The 14,356-nt window shown below is 57.7% G+C and overlaps 1 protein-coding gene across 1 annotated transcript in view; it reads left to right on the top strand.

Annotated features, from left to right (window-relative positions):
* ANKRD11 (ankyrin repeat domain containing 11) overlaps positions 1-14,356 on the top strand; it is a 113,644-nt gene that overhangs the window by 50,256 nt on the left and 49,032 nt on the right. Inside the window, exon 2 of the mRNA XM_050772856.1 lies at positions 5,037-5,179. Within this exon, the coding sequence (XP_050628813.1) occupies positions 5,093-5,179 (87 nt within the window). The 5' untranslated portion in view covers positions 5,037-5,092. The remainder of the gene's footprint in view (positions 1-5,036; positions 5,180-14,356) is intronic.

Genomic DNA, 14,356 nt, shown 5'->3' with positions numbered 1-14,356 from the left:
GAACCCTTGAACAACACAGGGGTTGAGGGCGCCAGCCTCCCGTGCAGTTGAAAACTTGTGTATAACTTTTAACTTTCCCCAAACTCAACTCACAGCCTTCTGTTGACCAGAGCCTTCCTGACCACATAAAGCCAGTCACGCACATTTTGTATGTTACGTGTGTTCTACTCTTACCGTTAGGGTAAAGCAAGCTAGAGACGCAAAAAGACTAAGATCACGAGGAGAAAATAGACTTAAGCCTCGCGCAGCAGCAGCGCGCGAATGGCTTTCGTCATCCTCGTTTTCACATTGAGGAGGCTGAAGAGGAAGAGTAGAGATGGGTCTTGCGGTCTCAGGAGAGGCAGGGGTGGAAGAAAATCTGGTGTAAGTGAACCCACGCAGCGCAGACCCAGAGCCCGGTTGTGCAAGGGCAGCTCTACCCACATTCCATCCCTTTATTGAAGGGGAAGTGCAAACCCAAAGAAGTCTTTTTTTTTCTGTGAGTTTTCAGAATGAATTGTGTCATTACAAGTTTTTTCTGGTGCAGTCCTTCTCAGATGTTAGTGTGCAGAACAGAACATGATTAAAGTGCAGGTTTGGGTTCAGAAGGCCTGCGAGGACCTGTGAATCTCCATGGTCCACGGACTCCCTGGTGATGCCAAGGCCTCTGGCAAGGAGTGCTCCTGGGTAGGAGCTCCATAGCTCCCCGCTCCCCACCCCGCCCCACAGCCTCCTCCCCCGGCCCTGCAGGAGTCCTGCTCGCCGCACAGGTGTCTCAGGGTCGTCCTGGCCCAGCTCCAATCTTAGAAGCCTGGGAGAGGCAGCTCCGCGTTCCCCACAAGTGGCTGCTCTTCACTTGTCAGCTGAAGAGACCAGATAGGCTGAAATTCCTGGGGTTTTGCTAAACTGACCTTGCAGTAGTCAGTGTAACCCCTTCTGTGTCAGGCTTGGTCCTGGAGCAGCCCCTTCTGTGTCAGGCTTGGTCCCGGAGGAAGGCCCTTTGGTGCTCGCTGCGTCTCCTGTGGAGTGGAGGGAATGGCAGTCGGGTTCCTGTGGGTGCGGAGGGGGAGGGCGCGGTGCCTGGATGGTTTAGGCGAAGACTCTGTGCTTGCTGGCGCGTGGTGGGTGCTGGGAAACCTGCCCTGTGCTTTCCCTGGGCCGGTCTTGACAGCATCTCTCACCCCTGAGTGCTCTCGAAGCCACCTTCAGGGAGGAGCAGGGCATCGTTGTTCCTGTCATGTCTGTGGAAGGATTGTCTTTCGAGCCCCACTGCAGGGGAGGCGGAGCCCCTCTGGGCCGCAGGGCCTCCCGCAGCTTGGAGAGGACAGGGCAAGGACGGCTGTGCCCAGCATCGCTGCCCCTGGGTCCCAGAGCTGGCCGCAGACACCGTCCACTCCGCCGGGCTGAGTTGTGTCTTTATTTTGGCACAGACGCGGGGCTGCCAGGTAATCGGCAAGTTCCCTGAGCCCACAGCGTTGGTGCTGTGGCTTCTGCCTCAGGGAGTGTGCCGGTGGCTTGTGTGGGGGACTCCTGCCACCCTGGACTCTCGGTGACCCTGGCAGTCCACGAAGCCGGGACTGTTGCTGTCAAGAGGTGAAGTAACAAGGAATGCGTGGACTGGGGCTGGTCAGGGCTGGGTGCTGGCTCTGCGTTTCCCTTCCTGCGAGGGAGTGGGCCCGGCCCCCCATGCTGCTCGCCACAGGGCGTGAGTCAGCCCCAGTGCCCCGAGGCGTGTTTCAGTCTCCTGCTGACTCAAGGGTCATGAGTTTAAAATAGACTTTGCCTGATAACTTGGAAATGAGGGAGATTTGGGCTGCACTTAGAATGAGTCTAGGCAGGGACAGCCAAGTCACCTTCCAGGGAAGAATCTCTCCCGGGAGGGAGACCTGCTGTGTGGTCAGCTGTGCGGCATCGTGATGAGAAGGCACAGGGGCCAGGCCCGGGCAGCAGCGGAACTGTCTAAAGAGGGGACTCTCAGCTTCTCGGACTGCTTTATGTGACAGCTCTGCCAGGGAGGCCCGGGGGCGTCGCCACAGCCCCCACCCTCAGACAACGCCCACGAGTCAGCAGAGCCTGTTGTCCTGACTCCTGAGTGCCGTGCAGCCCCTGGGAGAAGTCACTGGCACGGCTGAGTACGGTGCCTCGGCCCTCGACTGGCTCTGCCATTTCTTGGCAAGGGGCGAGGCTGACCAGCCCTGAGCCCGGTGGAGGGAACACAGGGCAGTGTGGGGGCCAGAGGTGCCAGAGGCATCACCAGGGCAACTTCTGGGAGGACTGGGATGGCCAGTTTTGGAAGAGAACAAAAGCAACTGGAGCCTCTGTCTTCATCTGGTCTCTCATTGGAAAAGACTCTAGAGTGGGCCGCGAGCTGCACGCCTGGTGCCTGCAGACGGGTCCTGGGAGGTGTAGGATGGGCTAGATGGCAGCTACATCCAAACCAGCTTCATCCACATCCACCCAGATGCTTCAGCAGCACATCTCAGCTGTCACCATGCCGATGACTGTGATGAGGGTGGTGGTTCATGGAGGGTGGGGGCTGGGGTTTCAGGGCCTCAAGCACATCGTTGCCATCGGTAACATGTAGCCAAGGCCAGGCGGGCATGAGGGTCCTGGAAGGGCAGCAACCTGGATGGTCTTAGCTGTCGTCATGCAGGTGGCTGGAGAAACCTCCAGAAAACACAGCGTCCACCTGGGACCACACTCCGAGCCCCTGGAGTGCTCACGGTGTTGCAGGCCGTGAAAAGTATTCTGCCTGGTGGGCGCCGCCCACTTCCTCTACCTCCTGAGTGGACTCGCAGATCCCTGGTCCGTCGGGGAAGGTGCCTGGGCATAGCACCAAGCTGGGGACATGGAGAGAATCGGGTGTTTCAGGAGTGAAGTGATAAGCCCCCACAGTGTGGGGCCCAGACGCCGTCCATTCCTGACCACACCGGAGCTGTTGAGCGTGTCCATGGGCCACAGACTCACATTTGGGATCAGGACAGTGGACTGTACCATGGTGGAGACCCCATTTTTCCATCCTGAGCACAGGCAGTCTGGATTTTTTAAAACGTTACTTCGTGATAACCCTTAAACTTCTAAACATGACCACGGAGCTTCTAGACAGCCATACGTTTGAACAGCCTTCCCTGAGCCAGGTGCTGAGACGCCAGTTCTCCAGGCTGAGACGTTCCAGCTTTGTGGTGGGAAACTGGAAGAGAATGTAAAATCATAGGCTCAGGTAGAGGGAGAAAAAAATCTCTGGCCTCAGCCATCAGGGATGATAGATGGAAACACCTGCTCACCTGCACTGCGGGTGGAGGCGACAGGCAGTGAATACGTTGACCCGACCTGTCCCTCTCTCCAGAATAACTTTAGATGTGTTCTTGTGCCAGGTAAATACCAAGACAGCACTTTGTGGGATTTTATCATTTATTTTGGAAAGACAAAGCAGGTCGTGAGATGGTGTTGGAGGAGAAGCATCTTGTGGTCTCGCCGAAGCCTGCATCCAGGGGCAGGTGGCACACGGCCTAACCTTTAGCTGACAGGGTGGAGGTGGCAGAGGCTCGGAGTGGAGCTGCGGCTCACAGATGGGTCTGCACGTCGTGTTTCAAAAGCCACACTTTGCCTGAGTGAGATGGGTAAATACAGGGGGAGCAAGTTGCAGAAGCCGCTTTTCCCAGCATGGTCATGCACAGAGGTGCTGATGTGGCGAAAAGAGCGGAGACGCGTACACAGTTCAGTTTGTATGAGATGTTTTCTAACTGACGATGTGGTGAGGACGTGACGGGAGGACAGTGGCTTTGGGCATGGGGGCGTAGGTGTGTCCCCCATTCCTCTTGTGAGTGCACCTGGGAGGCCTGACTGTGATGGTGAACAAACCTGGAAGGCCTGCAGGCCGGGAGGAGGCCCGTGCTCTAAAAGGGTCCGTGCCAGGTGTGGCGTGGTGAAGTTGGTGCCGCCACAGAAGAGACCAGGATGAGGCTGGGAAGGAGGAAGTGCGCTGGCACTGCGTGTCCTAGAGGGGCCGCCTCAACCACGGGGGCCGGGAGTCGGAAGCAGGGGCTCGGGGAAGGCCTCCCCCAACTGCCTGTTGGGTTTTCTGCAGGAAGAGTGTGACGGGGCAGAGCGAGTAGTTTGGGAGTGGCTACTTTGGAAAGTTCTTGCAGGCTTTGTGCTGTAGGCGTGCTTTCTAGTTTCCTTTACCTGGCTTTGCACTGGTTTCAGGGTTTCAGGCTGGGCCTGGCCTGGGTGTGGAGTTGGGTAAGAATGTGATTGGGTTGCATGGGAGCCCTTGACTGTCTACGAATTTGCCAGCCCTGAGAGGGGCAGTCTCTCCCTGGCCAGAAACTTCTTAAGATGCTAAAATTTCCTAAAATAAAACATGATTAATAGATACAAATAAAACATGATTTATACAGTATGTGTCCTCAGATTTCCTGGGAAACCCAGGAGCTGGAACCTGAGGCCCAGGGGGGCGTCTGCTTCCATGGGCGAGGAGTTGGGACCTCGGAGCTGCCGGGACTCCCTCAGAGACACCCCTGGCCCACCAAGTTAGGAACTGGGTGTGCAGAAAGCATAGGCCTGGTGGGGACAGGAGCTCCTTCCCAGGTGGTGAGTGGACTGTGAGGCTGAGGCTGTGGACGTGACCTGCCAGACCTGAGGGCTGGGTACTGCACTGCGTGTCGTGACCTTGCCTGTGCTGCGGGGAAGGGACTGCCTTGTGGCGCCTGACCGTTCTGGGTGCATTCTGTACCAGGCGGGACCCAGGATCCAGGTGCTGCTGGCTGCCACCCAGAGCACAGCCACACCCTAGACCATGTGTCCCTTTCTGCCACCATGAAGTGCTTGACCCTTCTCTGTTCTCCTTCCTGCTCAAAGCTGCCATTCCTGTTGCTGGCGACCCCTTCATGGGATGCGCATCCTGAGGAGTCCCTTCCTGGGCCTGGGCCTGGGCCTGGCCCCAGCCCTGATCAGAACAGCTGCCTGCCTTGACCAGTCGCTGAGTCTGTGTGAGAGTGGATGAGTTGGTGCTGCCTCTGCGTTCAGTGACTTGTGCGTTTTCTCTTTTGAAGCAGACGGTTGATGATGAAGGGCCGGCCGTGTAAATGAAGATCGGGTGAGGAGCAGGACGATGCCCAAGGGCGGGTGCCCTAAAGCACCACAGCAGGAAGAGCTTCCCCTCAGCAGCGACATGGTGGAGAAGCAGACTGGGAAAAAGGTAATGCTGCCCGTCACCCCTGTGCCCCCCCCCCCACCCCTGTGCCCCCCACCCCTGTGTGCTCACCCACCCACATGGGGATGGGGTGGGAACGGGGTGCTGCCCGCACGTGGCCTGTTCTCCGCCCTCCGGCCCTTTCTTTGCGCCTCTGTCTGCAGGCAGCACCTCAGTGTGGCTGCACGTTCTACCCCCAGAAATCCAGGATTTCTGTCCTGGCGTCCGTAAGGCCTGTCAGGTATTCGGGTATCCTGACTGCAAGCACTGCTGGGGCATGTTACTTCCAACTGTGGTTTATTCCAAACGTGAACAGGAAAGTGGGATGTAAATCTAAACCCCTGCATTTTATTTGTGTGCGGTTAATGCTGATTCCTGGGGTGCAGACTTCCTGCCTTCCAGTGTGGGGGGTGATGCAGTTTCCTGGGGTACAAGCTTCCTGTCCTGCAGTGCTGGCAGGTGCTGCTGGGTTCTGAGGTGTTAGGAAGTGCAGACTTCCTGTCCTGCAGTATTGGCAGGTGCTGCTGGGTTCTGAGGTGTTAGGAAGTACTTCCTGTCCTGCAGTGTGGGGGAAGACGCCGAGTTCTAGGATGTGCCCAGCGAATGTGAACTTGGACAGATCCGGGGTCAAGTTCAGGCTTTGCCATGTGTTATCTTTGTGACCGTCAACAAGTCAGGAGTCTCCTGAGTCAGCTTCCTGTCTCTGCAGCAGGCACAGGAGTGTCTGGTGGAGTGAATGGTGAGGCAGGGCCGTGCTGTGCAGGATGCGTGTCAACTCCTGCCATCCTGCCGCCGTCGTCCTTTGATCCTCGTGCCTCCTTGCTCCTCCTGACTGCTTGGCCTGTGTGGCAGGCTGTTCATCTGTAACCTGTCTGACCCTCAGTGGTCCCTGGTGGGCAGGGTCCCCTCACCGTGTTCCTGGTTGCCGGTTGCTCTGGGCCACCTTCTGGTCCCCAGGTCACTACCTGTGAGGCCTCTCGCTGCTGCCTGTGCTGCTGCGCTGCGGCCTCTCTGCTCACGTTGTGGGTTTGGTGTGAGCTCAGCAGGGATTCCACATGGGAACATAACCAGCAACACTGCCTTCCTCTCAGCAACTACATGGTGGCGATTCAGGTCACTTCTTTTTGGTGAATTGTGAAGCATGTTGTGAACCCGGACATGTGCAGGTGCTGAACGACAGCAGCTCCGAGACGCTTGATGTCCGGGCAGTGTCCAGGTGTCTGCTCCCACTTGCTCAGTCCCGAGCTCTGGTGCCGTGTGCAGGGCCGGGTGGGTACCATGGCTTGCGGCCACCAGTGAAGGATGAGCTGAAGCCAGTGCTTGGCCAGCACCACACTGCCGAGCTCACACGCGGGGACGCACCTGTCTGTGAAGCCTGTGGAGAGTCTGGGTTTGGCAGTTGAGGTGGGCGTGTCCTGCTGAGCTCCTGAGGAGGTGGGTGTCAGGGTGCCGATGTGCACCTTCAGCGGTGAGACAGAAAGGCGCAAGGGCAGGTCACGCTTCCTGGTGGTTCCTGCTCTTCTGTGGCTAAGTGCTCAGAGCGCTGGGACAGCTTTATGTTGCCGCCCTGGCCTCATCTTCCTCATCTTGTGGGGTTGGGTCCTGGGACTCAGCATTCACAGGGAGCAGCCCAGCTCTGCAAGGGTGCAGAATACTGTGCATACGGCCCAGGCCTCGCTGCCGTCCTCTCGAGCTCCTGCCACTACCACCAAGCTTCGGTTTCGGCGTGCTCCATGCCTCCAGTGAGCACTGTCTCCCAAAGAGGTGGTGGATGGTGTGGTTTCACCCCGAGAGTGTGGAGGCGTGAACTGTGTATTTGGATCAGAACCCTGTCATGTTCACATGGGTGATGCGGGCACATGGGTGATGCGGGCACATGGGTGATGTGGGCACATGGGTGATGCGGGTGGGGTTCCCGGGACCTCAGAATGTCTGTGAAAGGATTTCTTGGCCTCTGCACCTGGGTTGTGCTCTGCGAACAGAGATGTTTGGGTTGTGCCCTCGAGAGTCTGATGCTGGAGTTTGGAGTGGCTGTGCGAACGGACCGCTGAGTGAACCGGGCCCGCGCTTCCTAGAGGACCCCAGCTCCGTGCCGGCAGGCTTTAGGGTCAGGGCGGTGGTGGTGGCCTGGGTAGGATGCAGAAGGCGTGTGAGCAAAGGAGAGCCTGGCACTGGCGTTGATGGTGAGGTGGCGACTGTCACTCCTGTTCTTCTCTGTACCTGGGCTGATGAAGATGAACAAGCAGTGGAGGGAGAAGGGAACTCTCCTGGCTCAGGTCTCAGAAATGCTGATTGAGGAGGTGGTTCTCTGAGCCGCTTGACACACCAGCAGGCTGGGCGTGGTGGAGCCCTCCGTCAGTGGACTTGCAGGGAAGGCAGTCCAGGCAGGGTAGCGTGAGACGAGAAAGGCCCGGAGAGCCACAGAGAGCAGGTCGTGTTGGCGCACGAGGCAGGGTATCGTGATTTGCAGACAGCCTCAGCCCTGACGCCTGCTCTCAGCTGCTTCGAGTTGTTCTCTTGCTTAAGGAGAAGAGAGACTTGATAAACTGGTCCTCATGTTGTCGATGGGAGCTCTGTTCACACATGTGCTGTGAGGGATGCGTGGATTTCACTCTGGGCTTTTCCAGTAAGGTAGCTGTGTTCTGGGTTCGGGTGTGTGTGTGTGTGTGTGTGTGTGTGTGTGTGTGTGTGTGTGTGTGTGTGTGTGTGTGTGTGTGTGTGTGTTGGGAGGGGTGGTTGACAGGGTCAGTGGTACAGTGTGTGTGTGTGTGTGTGTGTGTGTGTGTGTGTGTGTGTGTGTGTGTGTGTGTGTTGGGAGGGGTGGTTGACAGGGTCAGTGGTACAGTGTGTGTGTGTGTGTGTGTGTGTGTGTGTGTTGGGAGGGGTGGTTGACAGGGTCAGTGGTACAGTCTCAGCTCACTGCAACTTCTGCATCCCTCCACACCCCTCCACCCTGCCCCACCGCCCCAGGCTCAAGCAATCCTCCTACTTCAGCCTCCCTTGTAGCTGGGACCGCAGGAGCATACCAGCACACCCTGCTAATTTTTATATTTTTTGTAGAGATGAGGTCTCACCATGTTGCCTAGGCTGGTCTCAAACTTCTGAGCTCAAGTGATCCTTCAGCTTCGGCATCACAGGCAGGAACTACCAGCCTGTCCTGTTTCGTTTGTTGGTTTGTTTCCAGCTACTCACAGTAAAGCCAGGCATTTTCCTCCTGCAGGCAGACAAATTTTAAATGCATTACAGGGAGTAGGGAGCTCTCAGGCCTAGTGGAGCTTTCTTAGCTTGAACGGTAGCTTGAAATAGAACGCCTGGGAAGACGCACTCCTGGTTGCAGCTGCTATTAGAAGAGGCTGTATTCCTTAGGGAGGAAGTGACCTCAGAGGGCCAGAACTCAGGTGCACATGTCTGACCTGCCTTCTCCTGGTACAGGCTGGAATGGTTTCTGCTCAGTTTTCTACCGTAAATTCCCTTTTCTCCAGATACAGTTTTATGTTATCAAAAACAATATATTTTTAGATTTTTCCAAAAGAATCGTGATCTCAGTGACATACACATGGAAGATGGAAACGGAGCCCATGACTCTGCAGTACATCCTGATGCCGTGCTGACCTGACAGCTTGTGCGTGTCCCTTGGGCTGCACCAGTGAGCGCAGTGGCAGGTGTGTCAGAGAAAGGGCCCCTCCTGGAGGCGGTTTCTCACCACTGCCTACCATGGACTCTCAGAACCACCAAGCTGCCTCAGGAAGAACCATCAGGTGTCTGCATCGTTGAGTGTGTTCTGATCCAAAGGTGTCCAGGGCCACAGAGAACAGTGTCACCCCCAGCCCCGGGGCACAGTCACCCTGTCTCACTGAGTTCTGTGCACGCCACTCGGAGTACAGACAGCCTCACAGTCTCCTGAGCGGCTGGAGCTTGTTAGGAACCCACATTCGCAGCCCCGCTCAGACCCGGCAAGCTGTGTTGAGGCCGAGAAGCTGGAGGTGGCGCCCACGGGCATGGAGGCTGCAGTTGAGAACTGAGCATGTGGGCCCTCCAGCGAGTCTCAGCAGAAACACCCCCAGTCTATGCCAGTTACAGACTCACATCTGGTCTGAGGCCCCTTCCAAAGGTAGCTTTGTCAGCACTGCAAGTGGGGAGCTGTGAGCTCTGTCCCCCGAGATAAGTATTCCAGAGTGACCTTAGCTGAGAAGCTGGGAAGCGCATGGCCGGGCCTCGGCACGTCCCACCTCAGGCTGTGGCCTCACGAGCAGGTCTGGGTTGGGGTCTGTACTCAGAGCAGAGCCCAGAACTCACCCTCGTGCTTTGGGAGCAGCAGGAGGCCGTGTCTGACGGCGAGAACACAAGAGGGTAAAGCTGGGCTCAGGCAGCCCTGAGGCCGCTGTGGGCCCGCATGGGAGCCTGGAGAGGGTGGTTTCTGTCCGTCGTTTCACTAAGGCAGAAAAGGACATAGAGCAGCATCACAGAGAAAGCCGGACTGGCCAGGCTTGCTGGACTGGGGTCCACTTCTCTTCCCAGTCCTAGGACTCAGAGCACAGGGCCTGTGGCTGGCCAGCTCCTGCCATTTCTGCTCACCTGACAGTTGGGCTTCCCCCACCACCCGGTTCACACGCCTGCACGCTGCCTCCGCCCCACCCTCCCCTGCGTTACTCCTCTCTGTGGAACACGCCGTCCTCGTCTCCTCCCACCGGAGGTTTAGCTCTGAAGCAGCAAATTTGCATTCTCTGTGTTCTGAGCTCTGCCACATGCTGTCTGCACTGAGGCTCACCTGGTACTGTGAACGCCGAGCTCCTCAGGTTCTCACATCACCTTTAAGAAGTGGGAGTTCTTGGCCGGGTGTGGTGGCTCACACCTGTCATCCCAGCACTTTGGGAGGCCAAGACACGAGGATCACCCAAGGTCGGGAGTTCGAGACTAGCCTGGCCAACATGGCAAAACCCCATCTCTACTAAAAATTCCAAAATTATATGGGCTTGGTGGTGCACACCTGTAATCCCAGCTACTCAGGAGGCTGAGGCAGGAGAACTGCTTGAACCAGGGAGGCAGAGGCTGCAGTGAGCCAAGATCACGTCACTGCCCTCCAGCCTGTCTCACTGCCTCACTCTGACAGAGAGAGAGTCTGCTTCGGGGAAGAAGAAAGAAGTGGAAGTCCTTCCCTGTGTTCCTGATTCTCATTATTAGAATAAAGCAAACACTTCCCACTTTAAGAAGAAAAAGCCGAGGAAATCCCCTTGGCTCTGGGTCCTTAGACAGTGGTGCATAGGGTGCTCTGAGCAGCCCCCATGTCTTCACTCTTGCCCAGTTCCCAAGATAGAAGTCCACTCTATTTAATGTTTTCCTCTAGAACTCATGCTGTCTCTTAAAATCCTATCTTTGGCAAATGAAGGTCACAGAAGTTCTTCCTGTGTTCCGTACGTTTTAGAGTTTTAGTTCTTAGACGTAGGTCTATGGTCCATTTCTAGTTACATTGTGTGTGTGGTGTGAGGTGAGCATGGAGGTTCCTGTTTTGTATCTGGATGGGTAGTTGCTGTGTCAGGACTACCCTGATGCCAAGGCCAGACAAAGACACGGCAGGATAAGAAGACCACAGACCAGCGGCCTCACGAACACAGACATAAACATTTCAGAAAGAATTTTAGCAAATTGAATTCATCAGTTTATAAAATAAAATGAATCATGTACCATGACCAGCCAAGTAGGGCTGATTCCAAGCATTCAAGGTTGACCCTCCAGTATCAGTCAGTTTGAGTTGTTCTGTTATTAGACGGTTGACCCTCCAGCATCAGTCAGTTTGAGTTGTTCTGTTATTAGACGGTTGACCCTCCAGCATCAGTCAGTTTGAGTTGTTCTGTTATTAGACGGTTGACCCTCCAGCATCAGTCAGTTTGAGTTGTTCTGTTATTAGACGGTTGACCCTCCAGCATCAGTCAGTTTGAGTTGTTCTGTTATTAGACGGTTGACCCTCCAGCATCAGTCAGTTTGAGTTGTTCTGTTATTAGACGGTTGACCCTCCAGTATCAGTCAGTTTGAGTTGTTCTGTTATTAGACGGTTGACCCTCCAGCATCAGTCAGTTTGAGTTGTTCTGTTATTAGACGGAACAAAGAAAACCCTGTGATCACACCAACTAATGCAGCAAAAACATTTGACAAAAGTCAACACACTCATTATTTTAAAAAAAATTCCGCAAACTAGGAATAGAGGGGAGTTTCCTCAGCCTGATACAGAGCATCTGTGAAAACCTGCAACTGACTTCATATTTAACGTCAAAGACTGAATTCTTTCCACCTAAAATTGAGAACAAACACTGGCCTTCTCCACCACAGTCAGCATCGTCCTGCAGGCTCCAGGCAGCACGGTCCACTACCCGAAAGTCAGACTGAAGAGGAAAGAGGAACACTGTCTTTACTCGGAGACATCTAGTGAGGAAAGCCCAAGACGTCTGTCCAAAAGCTGCAAGAATCAGTGAGCGTAGCGTGGTGTTCCAGTGTGCGGAAGTGTATTTCTAAATACTCATAAATAATAGAGGGCTGAAGTTGTAAAAATATGTTTGCAGCAGTATCAGAAATACAGATAGTTTTGGGGTAAATTTGACCAAAGGTGTGCTGCAAAACCTGTACCCCGAAAGCTGCAAAGTATTCCTGAGAGAAATTAAGCAACACCTGAATGGAGAGTGATACAATATTCATTATCAGGAGACCCTCAGATCTCTCTCCACATTGATGTATAGTGTCAGTGTGATGCCAGCCAAAATCCCCATGGGCTTTTTTGGGTAGAAATTCATAAGATGATTCCAGAGTTAATAGGGAAATTCAAAAGACGTGGAATAACCAAAGCCGCCTTGAGAAAGAACAGAATTGGAGGACGCAATATGGTGTCATCGCTTCCTCTTGGCAGCGGGACAGGCCCATGGGCGAGTGGAACAGAAGAGAGCCCACAGGCCGACCCCCCACACAGGCCGACCCCCCACACAGGCAGACCCCCCACACAGGCAGACCCCCCACATAGGCCGACCCCCGCACACAGGCAGACCCCCCACACAGGCCGACCCCCCACACAGGCAGACCCCCCACACAGGCCGACCCCCCACACACAGGCAGACCCCCCACACACAGGCCGATCCCCCACACAGGCCGACCCCCGCACACAGGCCGACCCCCCACACACAGGCCGACCCCCCACACACAGGCCGACCCCACACACACAGGCCGACCCCCCACACACAGGCCGACCCCCCCACACACAGGCCGACCCCCCCCCCACACAGGCAGACCCCCCACACAGGCAGACCCCACACACAGGCCGACCCCACACACACAGGCCGACCCCCCACACACAGGCAGACCCCCCACACAGGCAGACCCCACACAGGCCGACCCCCCACACACAGGCAGATCCCACACACAGGCAGACCCCACACAGGCCCACCCCACACAGGCCAACCCCCCACACAGGCAGATCCCCCCCCACAGGCAGACCCCCCACACAGGCAGACCCCCCATACAAGCTAACCCCACACAGAGGCAGATCCCACACACAGGCCGACCCCCCCCACACACAGGCCGACCCCCCACACAGGCAGACCCCCGCACACAGGCACATCCCCCACACAGGCAGACCCCCCACACAGGCAGACCCCCCATACAGGCTGACCCCACACAGAGGCAGATCCCACACACAGGCCGACCCCCCACACAGGCCGACCCCACCACAGGCCGACCCCCCCCACACAGGCCGACCCCCCACACAGGCCGCCCCCCCCACACACAGGCCTACCCCCCACACACAGGCTGACCCCCCACACAGGCAGATCCCCCACACAGGCAGACCCCCCACACAGGCCGACCCCACACACAGGCAGACCCCCCACACAGGCAGACCCCCCACACAGGCTGACCCCACACACAGGCTGACCCCACACACAGGCTGACCCCCCCATACAGGCTGACCCCCCACACAGGCCGATCCCCCACACACAGGCAGACCCCCCACACAGGCCGACCCCCCACACAGGCCGACCCCCCCCACACAGGCCGACCCCCCACACAGGCCGACCCCCACACACAGGCCGACCCCCCCACACAGGCAGACCCCCCCACACACGCAGACCCCCCCACACACGCAGACCCCCCACACACAGGCCGACCCCCCACACACAGGCCGACCCCCCACACAGGCAGACCCCCCCACACAGGCAGACCCCCCACACAGGCAGACCCCCCACACACGCAGACCCCCCACACACAGGCCGACCCCCCACACACAGGCCGACCCCCCACACAGGCCGACCCCCACACACAGGCCGACCCCCCCACACAGGCAGACCCCCCCCCACAGGCCGACCCCCCCCACACAGGCAGACCCCCCCCACACAGGCAGACCCCCCCCACACAGGCAGACCCCACACACAGGCAGACCCCACACACAGGCAGACCCCCCCCACACAGGCACCCCCCCCCCCCCCACACACAGGCAGACCCCCCCACACAGGCAGACCCCCCACACACAGGCAGACCCCCCCCACACAGGCAGACCCCCCCCCCCCCCACACAGGCAGACCCCCCACACAGGCAGACCCCCCACACACAGGCAGACCCCCCACACAGGCAGACCCCCCACACAGGCAGACCCCACACACACAGGCAGACCCCACACACAGGCAGACCCCACACACAGGCCGACCCCCACACACACAGGCCGACCCCCCCCCCCCCCACACAGGCCCCCCCCCCCCCCACACAGGCAGACCCCCCCCACAGGCAGACCCCACACACAGGCAGACCCCACACACAGGCAGACCCCCCACACACAGGCAGACCCCACACACAGGCCGACCCCACACACACAGGCCGACCCCCCCCACACACAGGCAGACCCCCCCCCACACAGGCAGACCCCCCACACAGGCAGACCCCCACACACAGGCAGACCCCACACACACAGGCAGACCCCACACACACAGGCAGACCCCCCACACAGGCCGACCCCCCACACACAGGCAGACCCCCCACACAGGCCGACCCCCCCCCACACACAGGCAGACCCCCCACACAGGCCCCCCCCCCCCCACACACAGGCAGACCCCCCCCACACAGGCACCCCCCCCCACACAGGCAGACCCCCCCACACACAGGCAGACCCCACACACACAGGCAGACCCCACACACAGGCAGACCCCCCACACA

The sequence above is a fragment of the Macaca thibetana genome, chromosome 20 (assembly GCF_024542745.1).
Source record: "Macaca thibetana thibetana isolate TM-01 chromosome 20, ASM2454274v1, whole genome shotgun sequence".
Lineage (NCBI taxonomy): Eukaryota > Metazoa > Chordata > Mammalia > Primates > Cercopithecidae > Macaca > Macaca thibetana.
This window is presented reverse-complemented; position numbering and strand designations above follow the sequence as displayed.